Source organism: Aricia agestis, chromosome 19 (genome assembly GCF_905147365.1).
Source record: "Aricia agestis chromosome 19, ilAriAges1.1, whole genome shotgun sequence".
In the NCBI taxonomy this organism is placed as follows: Eukaryota; Metazoa; Arthropoda; class Insecta; order Lepidoptera; family Lycaenidae; genus Aricia; species Aricia agestis.
In genome coordinates this window covers 5,732,570-5,752,544 of record NC_056424.1, presented here as the reverse complement: position 1 = coordinate 5,752,544, position 19,975 = coordinate 5,732,570, and the positions used below count along the sequence as shown (strand labels likewise).

The 19,975-nt window shown below is 39.0% G+C and overlaps 3 protein-coding genes across 4 annotated transcripts in view; 1 reads left to right on the top strand and 2 right to left on the bottom strand.

Annotated features, from left to right (window-relative positions):
- Nucleotides 1-10,582, top strand: part of LOC121736411 (facilitated trehalose transporter Tret1-2 homolog) — a 30,142-nt gene extending 19,560 nt beyond the window's left edge. For both annotated transcript variants that reach the window (XM_042127585.1, XM_042127584.1), the window contains exons 2-4: nt 6,895-7,206; nt 9,014-9,146; nt 9,238-10,582. In XM_042127585.1, coding sequence (XP_041983519.1) covers nt 6,901-7,206; nt 9,014-9,146; nt 9,238-10,454 — 1,656 coding nt within the window. In that variant the 5' untranslated portion in view covers nt 6,895-6,900 and the 3' untranslated portion in view covers nt 10,455-10,582. The remainder of the gene's footprint in view (nt 1-6,894; nt 7,207-9,013; nt 9,147-9,237) is intronic.
- LOC121736742 lies at nt 3,670-4,035 on the bottom strand. The gene has a single exon (XM_042128127.1). It carries the CDS (start codon nt 4,033-4,035, stop codon nt 3,670-3,672), a length of 366 nt encoding a protein of 121 aa, XP_041984061.1.
- Nucleotides 10,583-11,649: 1,067 nt separating the features above from the next.
- On the bottom strand, nt 11,650-18,216 carry LOC121736413 (facilitated trehalose transporter Tret1-2 homolog). The gene is made up of 5 exons (XM_042127586.1): nt 17,978-18,216; nt 14,654-14,700; nt 13,896-14,113; nt 13,537-13,672; nt 11,650-12,992 (listed from the first exon to the last, which is right to left on the bottom strand). The coding sequence occupies exons 3-5, from the start codon at nt 14,082-14,084 to the stop codon at nt 11,791-11,793; spliced, it is 1,527 nt and encodes a 508-aa protein (XP_041983520.1). The 5' UTR covers nt 14,085-14,113; nt 14,654-14,700; nt 17,978-18,216; the 3' UTR covers nt 11,650-11,790.
- Nucleotides 18,217-19,975: the final 1,759 nt, after the last annotated feature.

The following is a 19,975-nucleotide window of genomic DNA, read 5'->3' as shown; positions in this document are numbered from 1 at the left end:
TCACCTGATGAAAAGCAACTTCCGTCTCCCATGGACACTCGCAGCATCAGAAGAGCTGCAGGTGCGTTGCCGGCCTTTTAAGAGGGAGTAGGGTAATAGGGCAGGGTAGGGATATGGAAAGGGAAGGGAATAGGGGAGGGTAGGGGAGGGAATAGGGTAGGGGATTGGGCCTCCGGTAAACTCACTCACTCGGCGAAACACAGCGTAAGCGCTGTTCCACGCCGGTTTTCTGTGAGAGTGTGGTATTTCTCCAGTCGAGCCGGCCCATTCGTGCCGAAGCATGGCTCTCCCACGTATATCTGATCGGAGATTGAGAGAATTAACTTAATTCTAAATAATATGAGAACAGCTGGTTCATTTTTTGGGTTCCGTACCCAAAAGATAAAAACGGGACCCTATTACTAAGACTTCGATGTCTGAATTTCCGGCTCCAGGCTGTATCTCAAGAACGGCTATAGCTAGACTTCTGAAATTTTCACAGAATGTGTATATCTGTTGCCGCTGTAACAACAAATACTAAAAACAATATAAAATTAATATTTAAGGGGGGCTCCCATACAACTAACGTGATTTTTTTTGCTATTTTTTGCTCGATATCAATGATGGCAATAGCTAGAGGCACTTGAATTTTTACAAAATCCTTAATTATAAGTATATTTTGTACTTTAATAATTGATTATAAAATTAAAATAAATTAAATATTTAAGGGGGGCTCCCATACAAAATCCCATTTTCTGGGCTATTTTTGCTCTATAACGGTACGGAACCCTTTGTGCGCGAGTCCAACTCGCACTTGGCCGATTATTCTATAACTCCATACAGTCGTATAAGCATGAAGTCTGAAGATCTTCTCATGCTGAAATGTCTGTCTATTAGGTTCAAAAATGTCTATCTGTCTGATAAAAGACAGACAGATATAAATATTAGTATGGATTTGCACCTATCTATCCTTAGGTTGACCTCAGTATGAGGTGTACCTTAAGCAATGCTGGCGACCTTACCGTTGCATAAGTGAGGCACTGTGCCATACCTCCTCGCCCCTCGCCTGTTTCCAGATTGTTCTATCCATACTCATAAATTATGCGAATGATTATCTGTCTGTATGTCAGTTTTATTAATGTCAGTTATTAATGCTTCAATCACTGAACCGATCTTGATGAAATTTGATGTCAGCATAATAATATGTACTCAATAATAATCAATATTAAGTACTTCAGTTTCTACGCCGTACCGGCGGTCTTCTTTCCCTCCGTCTTACGAGTTTTAGATCAGGTCACCTGTCACAAACGCGAGTTTAACATTTTTTACCATTTCCAAAAAATGCACAACTCTCTGAAGAATGTTTTGCTTCTAAAATACGCTGAGAAGTTAAATAATCAGAGATAATTAAAGAAGAAGGGGCATTTTTATATGGGACCCGTACCCAAGCTGTAGCACGTTGAAACATATATCAAAGGAAAGGGCTTGAAAAGTAGAAAAGAAAAAAATCTCTAAACCATGGGAGAAAAAAGCTAATGAGGGTAGAAGGTAAGAAAAAATCACAAAAAAACACCCTGTATTATTGCATCAATTTATATAGTGTTGCTGGTAAGGAATCATTTCTAGAAAGTAATCGTATATGACAAACTTATGGCTCATTTTCATTGGTCGTTAACTCGTTCGTTATACAGCATGCGGGCAGTCCCCGCATCCGAGGTAACGACCAATGAAAGTTACAAGTCGATACGTGTTCGTTACACCGCCTGCGGGGATTGCCCGCATGCTTTATACCGACCGTGATATAGACCAATGAAATTCATCGGTCGATATACAGCTTGCGGGACGCGAGTTGCCACGTTTCCGACGTGTCGCCTATCTAAGTGTGTTAGTTAGTGTTAGTGCGTTAATACAAAACATTCCGCCGAATCGCTGCCGAACTTTACGCTCGACTCGGCTCGACGGAAATTCGGCTGGCGACGGAATTTCGGCATAGTGTGTCGTCTGTAGCGTTACGTCCGTATTTTGTATGGGTTTGATACGCGGCGTAAACGCGGCGGAATTTACGTCGGCGTAATTCAGCCTAGTGTGCTTAGACACATACTGTAACAGCTGTAGGAATAGCTCACACTTGACATAAAATATATGTTTCTAAAGTCTAATTTGAGCTATTCCTATCTCTAGTAGGGCAAAACCAGAAATAGATCAAATATTGGGAACGGCCGTTAAAGTCGCAATAAAATGACGATTTACCTAAGTCAAAAAAATACACACAAGTTTTACAAAGCGCCTTGGCAGAAATTTTGGAATAAAAAATTATCACATTAAAACAATAACGTAACGGTAATACAAAAAGTTGTTTTTCATGGAAACTTTATAATGAAGCGACTCTTATAACTTATAAGTTATAACATAACTAGCTGTTCCGGCAAACGTTGCCATATATAAAGTATTTCGCCCATATTATTTTATTGAAGTGACAAAATAAGTTATAAGTATCATGTCACCATTGGCAACGTCCATCGCTATCCCGTCGCACAAACAATGGTCGTCGTCAGTCTCGAGTTGTAATAATTTACTATCATTTATTCAACAAATTCACTTATCAATATAAAAAGTAGATGTTGTCCGATTCTCAACCCTAGCCGATACGCTCGCTAAGATTCACGAAAATCGGTTGAGCCGTTTCAGAGGAGTTCAATTACGCATTAGGTACATGAGAATTTTATATATTAGATTGGAGTCTTTATAATAGGAGCAGATCTATAAGGATCCTGGGCGCCTAAAATATTGAAGATTATTAGGGATTAGAGGGTGCGAAGGATGATCTAATGCAAAATACAATCTAGCTAATTATAAGTAAGTACTACTCTAATATAGCAAATATCCGTTGACCGTTCGTGGTCTAAATACTGGGTGCTTAGTCGAATTGCACTCGATAATTTTGATAACGAAATTAGTTGTTAAAATTCAAATGTATGAGATTTGCATAAACTTAATATACCTACCTACCTAGCCTAGGTATATTAACTTTATGGAGATTTGGAGAAATAATAATCGCAGCGCATTCGCCATGTTCTATCATTTATCAGAGAAGTTGATTCCTGGGCAGATGGCGGACCTAAGTAATTTGGTCGCATTACGTCAAACCCATCTAACCGATCATAGCTAACATTGAATTGACACACGGATTGATTCAGACCGCAACGTGACGCGTAGATGCATTTCTAAATTAATATGGATTTGACAGATTCGCAAGACGTCTCACGCAATTGAAATCTGTCAAATCCATAAATATGAATTATGCCGCACCGCGCCTCGCCTCGCGGCCAAATGTGGTCCGTCAACTGCCTTTTTTTTACATGGGGAAATGCGTTACGCATCCCCGGAGAATTGTGGACATCGGCCGGGGTATGTGGGACTCTCCGAGGAACTACCCACTAAAACCCCATGGTGCTCCACTCACCGCTTAGGCAAAGTTACGGGCACGATCAACCCACCGCAACTTTACCAACGGTTGTCTGTGCCAGACCCATCAAAACATGCAGGCTTTTCTAGGTCGCCTCGCGAGGTGGCCTAGAAAAGCCCACACCGTGGCCGCGATGTGCAGGAGCACCATGCGCATCACGTCTCTCTCTGGAACTCGGTGTAATGGGCGGCGGTGTCCCCACACTACCACCCCGAGTATCTTAGCTAAGGCAAGGCGCTGCGTCCACTCCGTGGTGCGCGTCCTCTCCTCGGCCGTCTCAAGGGGTCGAACGCCTCCCGTTCTCTCCTGCGCTCGGCCTCCTCCTTTGCAGTGATGACATCCTGGGCAAAGTCATTCACCGCCTGCCACGCAATCTCGCTGCTCAACATTGCCCGGATTATTGATGGCAGGGAGAGGTCCACTCCAATGGCAGCCGTAAGGGCCGCGCGTTGTTCCGTCCAAGATGGACAGGTCGACAATGTGTGTTCGGCCGTGTCCATTTCGTTAAAACAGTAGTGACACCTTGTGTCACTCTCTCTCCTCGCGATCTGGCACAGGTACTGACCAAAGCAGCCGTGCCCGGTCAGCATCTGTGTCAGATGGAAGGAGAGTGCTCCGTGTTTCCGTTTTACCCACTCTTTAAATAGTGGGCGGATTGCTTACCAGCGGTTCCTACAAACGCTCCGCCCAAAGGTCTAACGACCTCTCTCTCGCCTCAGCCCTCCACCGACGCATGACGTCCGGGAAGGGGTTGCTGCAGCGGTTCGCGCGGGGGCGCGAACCGCTGCGCAACGCCAATAAACGTCGGCAAGAGCTTCTGCGTCGATGTCCGTCAACTGCCTAGGAATCAATTTCCTCGATGGTACTAACCCGTGTCGATACCCGTCAAAAACCACAAACTTAACTACGGCCGGTTTAACTATAAAATAGAATGATTAAACTATTCACCATCCATTTAAAAAAAAAAAGCTCAAAGATTGCAAATGCACCTCTAATCCAGTTATCCAGTCGAGTGTTGTAAACGGACACTGGAATTAATGTATCGTATTCCAGTGCCGATACCATTATTCCAGTAGCAATCCAGCTCTGGATTGGATAAATAGATTGAAATAATTCATTTAAGAAGAATGTCAAGTTAGCCACGTTTGAACTTCCACCTCTGTGAACAAGTCATCCATATAAAAACAATCACAATAGCTGATCTTAGCTACATCGTATACAAATGCTCGCGTGTTCCACTTACGTCAAGGATATCTCGGTACTCTATAATATTATACTTGTTACTAAATGCATTGATAACCGATGGAACTAATTTATTGCAATATAAAGTATGAGTAATAAAACTAAATGAGCAAGACAGAAACAGGGCACAAGATGATGACTGAAAAGTTTTTAAAATGTAATTTTATGACAACTTGACTGTTTTACAGATTTTTTTAAATTTCGTAATAGGCAATTTCAATTGTTTTTTTGTTCGAAATTAGAAGCAGTTTATTCCGTTATAACGCTCTCAGAGAGGTCCGGTAGAATATAATAAAATAATAATATATTCTGTCCCCCTGTAAAAAGATCATAGACACTATCGATCTTACCACAAAAGATTAAACGTCTGTTGAACAGTTGTTTTGAGACCATTTTGTACTGAATTTTTCTCTAATCAACTGTTCAACGGGTGTTTAAGTATTTTGTAGTAAGACGGTATGTCTCTCAAGCTACTTTCCTTTTTTTTTAAATATTGTAACTACGACACAGTATGATTTTAATTTATTTTTAATATTAGCAAAGGGACTACAGTTTCATTAAAATTCTAGGCGCCATCAGTTCTGATTGACCTTAATTGCATAATCTGATTTCGCAGTCGTCAGGACACTTTAACAGTGACACTGAAGTCGCCAATGCGAAACGCAAGGATAATATGACAGTAACGATCGAGTACACATTATTATATCTTTAATTAATATGTAGATTGTAGGGTCATATCTAATCTTATGTCTTGAATGTTGTATTGATATAAGGTCACTTGGCAACTGCTGTTAGTCTACGTAAAATTACATATAATATAATTATGTAAGGAAGGAAAATATCGACTTGTGTAAAAGTCTTCATTAAATTAAGATTTAAATAATTACTGAATATTTTTAATAAAGACATTTTTCTCTTATATAGATCTCAATTTAACGCATGAATCATTTTTGCTTTAAATTTATAGTACCCATCATGAGAACCGTATATTATTAGGTATACGCCCGCAACTGCGTTGCTCCAAAATTCTTTCACATTTTTTCCGGCATAAAAAGTATCATAATCCTTTCCCGGGACGCAAAGTACCTCTATACCACAGCAAAATAGGTTCAGCGGTTGTATCTGACAGACACACTTTCACATTTATAATATTAGTATGGATATTACATTTAATTCAAGGCACGTACTTATGAGAATCTCATATCCCTTTTGCTGGCAAGGAGTCACGAGAAACCTCCAGTAATATGACAAAGTCGCACTCTCCAGTGTTATGATTAAATGTCACGGACTTAACAATTAAGTCAATACCAACTGGAGGCACGGTCCTGGCCTCCAATACTGATATTGTCACGTTATTTGCAAAACTCCTAGCATAAACTAATAATATTAATAGCAAACAACCATTAAGGCGGCCACAACACAGTAAAATACAATTTCCTTATGAACTTCCTATAAAATAAAATGGACGAGTAATCGTAGCTATCTAATGTTTTACGATTGCCACTGTTTACGAGTAAAGTTAATAGAATAATCAATGTATATCATCATCATATTATTAATACGCGAACGAAAAACTTTGTAACCCTTTTTACGAAAAATGGGGAAACGTAGGTGCATGAAATTTCGCACAGTTATAGTTTATATGGTGAAGGAGTGCATCGAGCTATTATTATTTTGAAATTATGCTTTTATCATACATTTTTTTAACAAATAAAACATTACATACACTACAACACACACACATAGGAAATTACAGATTTTTGAGTGACAAGCCTATACATACGAACTTTTATTTATGGTTGAAGTCTGTTGACAACAAGTTGACAAATTGAAAATGGATTATAAAAAATATTGAATCTATGATACTATTAGACAATGCTTACACAGCCAGTCTGAGAGCAGCTGAAAAAAAAATTGACTTTATCATATTTTTTCAACTCTTGTCTCTGGACAAGAGTTGAAAAAATATGATAAAGTCAATTTTTTTTACAAAATATAGTAGTCCTAATGTCGTTGAAACTAAGGTCGAATTTCGACCATTGGGCGATCTCTAGTATTAAGAAATTAATAATATTTTCATTTTACTAGGTCATACAGATAAGAAGACAAATCCTAATTGATGACCTATCGCTATGACGCATCTAATCATTATATTTTAAGATCTAAAAATAAATATTTTACCTTTAACCTGTTAATTTATTTTACAGACAAGAATGGGGGACGACAAGAATGAAGACAGCGTCCAAGATGAAAAAACCTTGAACGAAGACGTGGCTAAGACAACAGCATCTGAAGAAAACAAAGAAGAGGAAGAAAAAGAAATGGACACAGATAAACACAAAGAAATGAAGTTCCAATATGCAGAAAACGATATCAGACAACGCGACAATGAAAAATCTTTTTATATCCAAAATATTACGAACTCCTCGAGCAAGATGAACGATCACAAAGACTCAAAAGACGAAGTGCTTTTAGTGGATTCGAAGACTATAGTGCGATTTTCTCCGCTATGGAAACAGGTACGAATGTCATTTTTTGCTTTGTGAAAGACAATGTCGCAAATTCACAATGTCAAAGTTCAAAAGCCTTAATTTTTTTCTACACCTTCATAGTAGGCTCGTGCGCAGTATCTAGTTTACGGTGCAATATTACCATTGTCTTAAGAGGGCGACTAACCCCAAAAATCAAACATCGTCCTTCTCTCTTCACACTCACGGCCCGTCTTTCATATGCTAGGTGAAAAAGAACGACGCGGATTAATCGCAAAATTAGTTTTTAGTCAATAACTCGATATATATGTTACCAACGATATCAAAATACTTAGATACGACGTATGCCGTCAAAACTGTAGCAATGTTTTTGCATGCAAAATGAGTATCGAGAAAATATTGTCGTCCTTTTTTGTCTTACAGTAATAGCATATACTACTTTCTCTTTCGCTCATTTTACGCTTTAATCGAATCGAGAAAATATTGTCGTCCTTTTTTGTCTTATAGTAATATCATATACTACTTTCTCTTTCGCTCATTTTACGCTTCGCTATGATTTTTCTCTTAAAATGGAAGACAATAATTTAAATATTAATAAAATCTTAGTAATTACGTGTGAAATATTACACCTTTGGCTTTATTTGTATTCCTCGTTTTGTTACTGCATTGTCGGAAGGCACGTGACGGCATTCTGGAGCGAAATGTAGCGAAAAACAACGCGGTAACTAATGAATGAAACACGTCCGGCTATTACCGCGTCCTAATGCGCACTGGTCACAGATGAGTGAGCTCACTCATTTCGAGGGTGACACATTTTAGCGCTGACGATTGTATGGAATGCCTTTTCTAATGTTCTAATTCTATGTATGTTGCGCTCAAAGACCGAAAACGCTCAGTGAGCGAAAAAATGGCTCACAACGCGTTGTGGTAATAGTGAAACGGCTGGCTCGTGGCTGTTTTTAAATGCTCAGAACGCGTCATGGTTTTACTCGATTACCACAACGCGTTGTGGTCGAATAGCAAGTCAGCCACGACACGAATTTCGCTATGTGGTATTTCTGTGATTACCAGAACGCGTCGTGGCCGTTTTCACTAAGGCCACGACGCGAATTTCGCGTCGTGGCCGCTTCACTATGACCACAACGCGTTGTGAGCCATTTTTTCGCTCACTGAGCGTTTTCGGTCTTTGAGCGTAACATATATACAACATTTTAAAAATCCGCTAGGTCGATCTCTCAATGATAGAATTTTATACGATGTGTTAAAATATTAACTTAGTTCAACGCACGGTTATGGCAATAAATGAAAAAATCGTGAAAAATAGATGCATTTTTGTGATTTTTTTCTATCTAGAAAATTTTAAGATATCGTGTTTTTGCTCAGATCGAATTCTTGGAAATATAATGTAGTATCTAATTTTAGAAAATGAAACAATTCGGGGCTTATTTTAAAGTATAAAAATGAATTATAAAATCGACATTTTAGGGTTAGTCGCCCCCTTAAGGAATAACAAAAACAAAGGCTAAGCGAAATGACAAACTTTAAAAAAAAACTAAAAACGAAGTTGTGTCTAAACACACTATGCCGAATTTCCGCGGCGGAAGTTCGGCTTGATTCCGCCTGCAATGTATTTTAAATTACCGATGACACACCATGCCGAAATTCCGTCGCGTTATATTGTATGCGTTTGACATTGCTGACGTAATCATGCGGAATTTCCGCCGTGGAAATTCGGCATAGTGTGTAGCCACTTAAAGGCCATTTTGTGTAAAAGAGGGTTAAATATTAAAATCAGATCACTTTCAGCTTATTTATAATATTTAAATGTGAATTTCAGACCATGGCTGCTATGGGATCTATTCTTCTCACATTTACTGCTGGCCTCACGTCTGGATACTCCGCGATTCTGCTGCCTCAGCTCAAAGAAACCAGCTCTATTCCCTCTGATGAAAGCACGGCTTCTTGGATAGGTGAGGCATCAAACTTTTTTTAAAACATTTTTGTCGTAATTCAAATACAATATTCAACTTACATCCTAATCATGTAATTTTCTCTTTTCAGCGGCTATGGCAGCTCTTCCGATGGCTCCCGGGTGTCTCATATCTGGATGGCTGATGGAAAAATTCGGTAGAAGAAACGCTCATTATATCGTGTGCGCGCCATTTCTTCTTGGATGGATCCTCATCGCCTGTGCCGACAATCTAGCATTACTACTCTTGGGTAGATTTTTCACTGGACTCTGTGTGGGTTTGCTGGGACCACTCGGCCCAGTGTTCATTGGAGAAACGACCAGTCCACAATACAGGGGTATTTTCCTTGCCGGAATATCATTAGCTATCGCTGTAGGCATTTTTGTTGCCCATATCATTGGCACGTGGGTTCATTGGCAGTGGACTGCAGTTATTTGTTGCTCGTTCCCCATTATTTCGGTGTTACTTTTGAGCATAGTACCTGAGAGTCCAGTGTGGCTAATATCTAAAGGTGAAGTCGACGATGGCATCAAAGCCTTCGGATGGTTGAAGGGACACAGTGATGAAGCAAAGGCCGAACTAAAAGGGATAATTGATAAACGCAAAGCCGCGGATTTAGAACCAGAACCGACAGTAAAGGATAGACTAAGGACTTTGAGGTCACCCGAGCTGTTAAAACCCTTATTTATAATGATAATATTCTTCATAACTTGCCAATTTTCTGGAGTAAATGCCGTTGCCTTCTACTCAATTGAAATTATAGAGAAAGCGGTCGGAAAAGGACTCAACCATTACGCTGCTATGATACTCATAGATTCTGTAAGGCTTGTAATGTCAGTAGTCGCTTGTATCGTTTGCAAGAGATTCGGTAGGAGACCTCTATGTATAATCAGTGGTATTTTCACTGCATTATCTATGATGGGTCTATCGATATTTTTGTACTTAACGGACAGCAAGCCAACAAACATGACTTGGATTCCGTTGACGTGTTTGATGGTTTATATATGCGCTATATCTATAGGATTGGTGCCCTTACCTTGGATGATGTGCGGAGAGCTGTTCCCGACACACGTCAAAGGTTTTGGCTCCGGCATCAGCTCGGCGACGACTTTTGTCAGCTTCTTTATTGTGGTTAAGACTGCACCGGGTATGATGATGAACTTAGGTGAAGTTTTCACATTCCTGATTTATGGTATTATTGCATTGGTTGGTACAATCATTTTATACTTTATATTACCAGAAACTAAGGGTAAGAGCTTACAGGAAATCGAGGAAAAGTTTAAAAGTGGTAAAATTAGTATAGCATAGAATGAAATTATTAAAATACCGTACTGTATTAAGCTATAAGTTTAAATGTATCTGTGATATTAAGTACATTACATAATGAATATTATATTTTTAGGAATAAATTTATTTTTACTCGACTGATGTTTTATTTTATATTTATTATAAGTTTTTTACGTATTTTACGTTTGTAAATGGCAATAACGTGAAATTAAATTGGAACGCTTATTAATTTTATCAGCTACCTTGATGCTGATAAAATTAATATAATTACTGTATAACTTGTTATAATTGACCCCCATGGGCTCTAACGGTACAAATTTCATATTTTCTCGGTGCTGACGCACTTTCTCGGTGCAAACACATTCACATTCGACAAGCCAAGCAGATGCCTGCGTAAGCCCTGCTCCGCCAACACTCCGCACCAAGCAGTACCAAGTTTCCTCCTGTGTTTCCTTCTCGTCTCCTCCACCTCCTTCTCCAGGAAGAACCCATCCGGCATCCTTCACCCTCAAGATACAGTCCACTGCTCTGCCACCTGGCGACCACGGCCCCGCCGAGTTTGTCGTGTCGCCAACAAAAGTAGTAGAAATAAAATAATTGGCCAAGTTATTTTGCGAAAGTTTGCAAAAATTGTGGTGTTAAATATTTATTTTATTTTGTTTTTCGTATATTTTGTAGTTATAGCGGCACCAGAAAATTACAGAAGTCTAGCTATAACGGTTTTTAAGTTACAGCCTGGAGACAGACGGACAGACATCGAAGTCTCAGTAATAGGGTCCGGTTTTTACCCGGTACGGAACCCTAATAACATAATATCAAACATTTTATTTCTTAATCATATTCATAACAATCATAACTGATAGCATGAGCCATTTATAATCTTATAAAAGGTAACATTTGTTAGATTACGAGGACATTAACGTATCGTAACAAAATAATAATAAAATCATTCTGCAATTAATTAAAAGATGCTATTGGTTATGCCTAATGTCAACTTAAACGTATGTACAGTATTATAGGTCTACCAGGATCTGATGCCAAATTTTGATAGCAGATTTTCAAAAAATCTCCTTGATCATTGGATACATTTTTATATTTGCATGTTTCACACACATAATAAGCCGGTATAAGAAAAAAAGAATCAAAATGTTTTATTCCAATTACCCCGGTATTGCTAAGTTAATTTATTTTCTCACTTTTTGCCATCAGATTCTAGTAGACCTATACCTACCAGACAACGCAATTTTGTTAAAGTCGTGTCTCACGTTTTTTTTTAATTGTTGGGCAGTGCCACTGGTAATAATTAAATGGTATTTAAAAATATTTCGACTATTTCATAACCGCAGTATCGTTTGTTTTAAGGACTATTCGATTTCTTCTGAATCCCGTCTTCTATTTCTTGCAGAGTTCTCCTATTTGTCTCCGGCAGTATAAAGTACAAGATTCCAGTGCCGATCAAACATAGGACGCCGTATATAAAGAACGATATAATATTGCCAAAGCTGGAGAACATAGCCGGAGCTATCTTCACAACTACGAAGGAAGCCGCGAAACCTATGGCTGCACTCACTCCTGAGCCCTGGCCACGGTATTTGGTAGGAAATATTTCCGCACACATGATCCACGGCAAAGGTATCAGGCCGATCGATAAGCTGCAGATGTATAGCAGTAAGCAGCTTAAAGGTATCAAGGCCATTTCAGATCTGTCGCTGGCGAAATTCAAGAACAGCGACAGCAGAAGCATCGCGACTCCTGTGAACAATCCGCTCACCATGCAAAGCAATCTTCGGTTGTATCTCTTGCACACATAGCACGCTATAGTCGACATGATCAGCCTGATAGTGTCAATGACGATCATCGCCAGATAGTTGTCCACTCCCTTCCCGACGGCTTTTTCGATTATTTCCACCGAGTAAAACGCGAAAACGTTGGTCCCAGCGAAATTCACCGTACCAAAGAAAACGAACATAATGAAGAGCGGTTTCAAGAATTCTACAGACTTCCACATCTCAATGTAAGTCGGCGGTTGCTCGATCGATTGACTCTTATACTTTTCAATAATACTGCTCAACTCCAGTTTTGCTTCCTCGTCGTATCCTCTATACCAGTGGAACGATTTCACACCTTCCTCCACCTTTTGTTTCGATATAAGCCATACCGGGCTCTCGGGGACGAACGCCAGGAGCAGTGCCGACAAAATGGGGACGAGGCCGCAAATCATGGCCGCCCACTGCCAGTGCACCCAGGTCCCGATGCAGTGCGTGAAGAATATTCCTATTGCAATTGCTAAGGAAATAACTGATAGGAACAAGCCTCTATACACCGGGCTCGTAGTTTCGCTTATGAATACTGATCCCAGAGGTCCGGTGAATCCAGCACAACCGCCAGTCAGGAACCTTCCGAGAAGTACGAGAGGGAGGTTGTCAGCCAGAGCGATGATCATCCAGGCCAGGAAAAACGGCACGGATATTATGAAATGAGTATTTCTTCTCCCGAATTTTTCAATGATCGACCCACCGACGACGCACGTTGGAACCATCGACAAGGCCGCAATAGACGCTGTAAAAAATAAATAGCATATTAAGCACTTAACATATTGAACGAACAAACAACACTTAGATTTCCGGTAAATGATTGAATTGATTTTTTGTAAGAATTTCCAAATCGCTTACTACAATAAATAAGAAACTAATTTGATTAAATTTACAGTTTTTAATAGAATATAGCAAAACTACATATAATTTATGTACAGTGCTCCCGAATAGATAATGCGCATTGAAATTTTCGTAATTTTTCGACAACGGTCGTATTTTCTTGGTATTTCCCGATCGTCGGAAGACGTCGCTGCAAGCTCTGTTTTAAACATAACTTTAAGAAGAACAGCGCTTTGCAGCGACGTAGAGGCGTCTGACGTTGCTTGGACGTTACCATGGTAACGCCGCGATGGCTTTCCGGATATTTACTTCTATTTCCTTTGAACAAGGTGCAAAATGCAAGTGCGTTGTTTGGGGCTCTTACATTTCATAGATTCGGGTGTTTTCGTGTTTACCACAATTAGCGAAGATTTCCATGCGCATTATTAATTTGGGAGTACTGTATGTACCTATCCAGGATCCTGCTTCCTGACTGGTCAGTATGTTATTATGCGTCTCCTTCAGTTGTGGTAGTAGTGTTGCTGAGAATCCTATAGTAAGTCCAGAAGCTATTGTCATCGTTATAGCTCCAAGGGACGAAAGAGTCTGAAATGAAACCAAAAGGAAGTGAGCGTTTTTAAATCACATTTTGTTCCTACTTGTAGAGTTTTGTAAAGCTGATTTTTAGCTATTTCTCATATTAAAGTTTATTAATTTAACTTTCTTAACGTTAAATTTAAATTGTAATTTATTATTATTATATTTTGTATATTATAAACTTCATATTATGTGCTATTATCAAATATGTAAAATTTTTTTACTAACTTACCTGTCGACATAGTGGTGAAAATTTAGCTACAGTGTGAGAATCAGGATTTAGTTTTTCATTAGTTTTGTCGTCACTTATTTTCGTTATACTGTCTCTTTCGTTTTTAACCTCCTTGACTTCATTACATTCATTTTTGACAACGCTCTTTAAAACTACGATATCCTTTTCATTTTTGTCTGATTTGGTCATGTTGGAATTAATTTTTATAGTGCCATTTTCTGAAATTCATAAAATAGTTGTATTAATAACACAATTTTTATCTAACTATTTATGGTAAGTTTGTATTACGACGTGTAAGTTTGTATGACGACCTCTGTGGCTCAGTGGTGAGCGCGTCGGTAGCTCAAGCCGGAGGTCGCGGGTTCGAATCCCGCCGACGGAACAAAGAGTTTTCAAAGTTCCCGGGTCTGGATGTGTATTAAATATGTGTATGATATAATAAAAATCTTAAATATATGTATAGTATAAAAGTATTAAATATATTTCCGTTGTCTGGTACCTGCTAAGTACCTAAAGGACTTGTGTTACACAAGTCCTTTAGGTACTTAGCACAGGGCCAGACTGACGTGGTGTGAAGCGTCCATAGATATTATTATTATTATTATTATTATTATTATTATTATTACGTTTACTTACCTATAATATTACTTATATAATTGGAAATTATTCTACTGTACTGTACGGTCATAATTACTATTGAAAATAGTATTTGATGTGAACTAACGAATAAATTTGATATTAAAGTAATATCTACTTACATTATTATATTTTTAATTGCTTTCCTTTGAACGACTACACGCTATCACTGCAAAATGCAAACAGAACAAAGATATCAAGTAAATTACAAACAAAATCTAGGTAATTTCGATTTTATCTTAAACAAGTTGCACTAAGATTAAAACAAGTCCTATTAGGCCTGGCCCTTTACTAGCATAATTTTAATATTTTATTATGCCAGAATATTATAATTATACTAGACGCACGCAACTCAAAAATTCCTTTACTGTAGATTTTACCGGGACAAAAACTATTTTATGTCCTTCCCCGAGACAAATTTTAGTAATCGGTTCAAGGGTTTAGGCGTGAAAAAGTTAAGAGACAGACAGACACACTTTCGCAGTTATAATATTTGTAAGAACGGATTTAATTTTTATAATAGGTATAATATATTTTTTTTTATATAATATCTATAGACGCTTCACACCACGTCAGTCTGTCCTCGTGGTAAGTACCTGAAGGACTTGTGTTACGGGTACCAGACAACGGAAATATATTTAATACTTTATATACTATACATATATTCAAGATTTTTATTATATGATACACATATTTAATGCACATCCATGACCCAGGAACTTTGAAAAATTTTTTTGTTCCGTCGGCGGGATTCGAACCCGCGACCCCCGGCTTGGGCTACCAATAGCCCACCAACTGAGCCACAGAGGTCGTCGTAATATGAAACTAGGAATAATTTTTTCGCAAGAGAAGATAATTTGTATGTTTTCTGCGTCGCGTAATAAATAGAGCTTTTGAAATTAACTGTTTCCAATCGCGTTTAAAATCATATATGTACATAAGTATTAAAACTAATTAAAATTGCGTTAATACTTATTACCTACGACTAATAAAAACTATCATTATTCGTAGCTTATTACTATGTAATTTTAATAACACCTTTCTTTACACCACTTCCTGATAAGTGACGAATAGGCTTTCCACCAATTAACTTGACAGATCAAGTATGGAGAATCTGTCAAAAAAGTTTTGAGTAGCCTATTCGGCACTTTAATAGGAAGTGGTGCAACAGGCCCTAAGGGTTCCGTACTCAAGAATAAGAAGCTTGTCTGTCCATCCCGTTCTTTCCTCTGTCTCTACCAGACCATGATATAGCTACTTATATATCAACTGTTAGCTTAACAGTTTCAATTTTCACATTTGGTGTAAGGTACTTTTGTTGTTGTCTGCAGATAATATTTAAATTAAAAGCAGAATAAAATAAATAAGGGGACTTGATTTTTTTATTAAAATAGGGAGCAAACCAACAGACGAGTCACCTGATGAAATTACCGTCGTCGCCCATCAGAAGAGAGGCTCTACAGATGCACTGCCGGGATTTCATTTATAATATAAATTTTAGCATGTATGATTTGCACTTGACCGGTTTTTACTATTAGCTTATTAGAAACACAAACGCAGTAAAGTAAACCAAGTCGGTAGTTATGATAAGATAAGCTAGTTTATTTTAGTTGAGTGCAACTTCATACAACAATCAACATTCAACAGCAGAAACATGATTCATTCACGATTCATTTTCATTTTGAAAATAATATTATGATGACCCAACCCGATGTATGAAAGTTGAGAACGTCAGCGCTTAAGCCGCAGGTCCCAGGTTCAAACTTCGAATGAATAAATAGTATCTACAGGTGTAACAAAACTAAGTGATAATATTTTAGGATGTGTACGTGTTCCTTGTGAAGAGTTCACTGTGAAAGTAGCAGCACTGAAAGACCAAAATTTTTTTTCACTTTTGTATGTGCAACCGCTCTAGCGTCACGACTCACGAGTCTCCCCATACAAAAGTGAAAAAAATTTTTGGTCTTTCAGCGCTGCTACTTTCACAGTGAACTCTCTACAAGGAACACACACACCCTAAAGTATTATCACTTAGTTTTGTTACACCTTGTGAGGGTGTGTATGTGTGTAATCTTAAATATTGTATTTTGGATTAGTAAAAAAGTATCTATTATGTTTTTACTTTGTATCTTGTACTCCACTTTGATTTATTTACGTGCAATGAATCTAAAAAAATCCATAGATATTAATAATTATTAATTACTAGCTGTCCCGGTGAACTTCGTGTCACTTTAAAACCTTATTTTTTAATATATTAATGCTGGTGTCCCTCAGGGCTGTGTGCTATCGCCTACTCTATTCATACTGCATATCAATGACATGTTACAAACCAACGGCATTCATCGCTATGCGGATGATAGTACAGGTGATGCTGTATATACCGGCTCCCCTAATATTTCTCGGCAAAATGTCACTGAGAGTCGAAATGAACTTGTGTCTAAGGTGGAGAATTCATTGGAGAAGGTCTCTGAATGGGGTAGACGTAACTTAGTCCAATTCAACCTCACCAAGACACAAGTCTGCGCGTTCACCACTAAAAAGTCACCAATGGTCGTTTATCCTCGTTTCGAGGGCACATCTTTAACCATCTCCCCTAGCATTGAGATACTTGGCGTCAACATATCGAGCGAAGTCCAGTTCCGATATCATCTTGAGGGTAAGGCCAAATTATCCTCGAAGAAGCTTGGTGTTCTTAACAGAGCGAGACAGTACTTCAGTCCGGACCAACGCCTACAACTCTACAAAGCGCAGGTTCGGCCTCATATGGAATATTGTTCTCATCTCTGGGCAGGGGCGCCAAAATACCAACTGCTCCCTCTGGATCGTATCCAACGAAGGGCTGCTCGAATTGTTGACTGCCATAGTGTTTCAAACAGCTTGGACCCCCTGGAATTACGCCGAGATGTAGCTTCACTCTGCATCCTCTATCGGTTGTATCACGGGGAGTGCTCTGAGGAATTGTTCGGAATCATACCACCTGCAACTTTTCGCTATCGTCCCACGCGAAAAACATACCATCCTCATCACCTTGATGAGTGGCAGTCTTCCACAGTGCGTTTTTCGCGTAACTTTCTGCCGCGCACTGTAAAACTCTGGAATGAACTGTCACCAGCAGTATTTCCGGACCGATACGACCTGCAAACCTTCAAGAAAAGAGCGTATTCCCTCTTAAAAGGCCGGCAACGCACCTGCAGCTCTTCTGATGTTGCGAGTGTCCATGGGCGACGGTAGTTGCTTACCATCAGGTGACCCGTTTGCTCGTTTGCCCCCTTATTTAATAAAAAAAAACCTTCCCTGGACTTCTACGAATATTTTGAGACTAAAATTAGCCCAATCCGTTCAGCCGTTTTCGAGTTTTAGCGTCACTAACACAATTGAAAATCCATATATATATATATATATATATATATATATATATATATATAGATTATTATTAATAAACATACCTATATCACAGAATATCACAGATGTACCAAAACTCTATCTTTGAAGAAAACAAGAAGTAAATGTTTATAATATTCACGTGAAATTATTTCAGGACTCTACATTATTATTTATTTCACACCATAATAATATTTTCTCTACGGTGAATCACTATTTTGTTTAGGACATAGACAAATACAACAATCTTCCCCAATTACAATTTTTAAACCTCCAAAGGGTTTTTCAATACGACTATCCTCGATTAATGTCAAGGCTTCTATAAAAGATAAAATATGTTTAATGATAAAAGATATCAACAATATGACACTATATTGTATAATTATCAAGGTATTTTAACAAATTATCTAATTATCCATACTGATTACAGTAGCTTGTCTAGGGAAAATAGTTTCACAAATTTTATATTGCTTTATAATTCGCTGCATTCTTTACAATCTCATCACACAAAATATTATGTTTAAAAAGCACACTGGCTTTAAAAACAAGGGCGGGGCCTGTTTCACCACTTGCTGGTTAAGTGCTGGATAAGCTATTCACAACTTTTTTGACAGATTCTCCATACTCTGTCTGTCAAGTTATGTGGCAGATCTATAGTGCCTATCCGGCACTTATCAGGAAGTGTTGAAAAAGGCCCTTAGGCTAGGGGATTAATACAGAGGCTACTATTGTTACATGTACAACTTGTACAAGTAAAGTGCTATCAAGGGGACACTAGGCCTGGTAATAATAAGCAGTTTTTGATATTACATGTGTGTGCAGGCTGTAATAATTTTAATTTATATGAAACCTTTAGATATAATTTAAATATTTCCTCTTTGGGAATCTTTAAATTATAATTACTAAAGGTTTTTTTTCAACATAGCTAAAGTGACTTTGAGAATGTTGTATCTAAGTCTTCTACACAACTTGATTGCCTTTGTCCACAAAGTTTCTTCAAACAGGGCCGTCTCTAGCCCATGTGGCGCCCGTGTGCATATATGACCCAGCGCCCCTTAGCTAGCGCGCGGTAAAAATGAATTGGGTACAAAGTACAAGACGTACAGCTGTATGTCCGGCCGCTTATGGGTGAGGACCAGTGCCGGTCCTAGTTAAATTTTCAGGTGGTACGAAAACCAAAAGTGGCGCTCTTCTAATTAAAAAAAAGCAGCCAACTGCAAGTCGGACTCGCGCGCGAAAGGTTCCGTACGATTATAAAGCAAAGATAGGCAAAAAAATATGTTTTATTTTATGGGCCCCGGAACCACCGTCCCCGTGGAAGCATCACTGCGCATCCCAGAGATGTGGAGGAGAGTGTGCCGATCGGCGCTGAAATGCATTATGTACTTGGGTTTGGTCCTGGATTCAGAGTGGATTGTTACCCCTCATTTTCGTCGGTTGCACTAAAACTGAAAAAGATGGCCGAGGCCCTAAATCGCCTTCTCTGTCGATTCAAATCTGTGGTCCAGGGCCTACCTGCAGACGGCATTATACAGGGGTCTTGCAGTCCTGTTTAGGCAGAACACATAGGCGCCCGAAATAGACAGCTGCTCAGAAGCCCGCAGCATGTTTTAGCGCTGCGGATACTACGCTGCTATCGAACCGTTAGCTGGCGAAGCGGCGTTGGTGCTGACAGGGTCCCCTCCATGGGATCTGGAGGCTCGCGTGTTGTCGGAGGGCTTATCAAGACACATCCGAGTTTAAAAAGCGAGGAGAGCGGGTGCTACTAGACCTGGCAACCTAATGGCGCCACCTGTAGACGCATCTCATTACAGTACGCACCTGGCAAGACTAGATGGCATCCCCAACTGCCGGTCGCTGAACTGTGAAAACGATCTGGTCGATACTACAACAGTGGATGGCACATTCAAGGGGCGCCCTTACCTTCGGTCATTAACTGGACCATACGGACAGGAGGAAACTATCGCCTAGTGTACGTTAAACATCGATAGTTTGGTAATCCGATAGTATCGATAGTTTTACTAAAAGCTATCGATAGTATCGATAGTCTATCGATAGTTTAA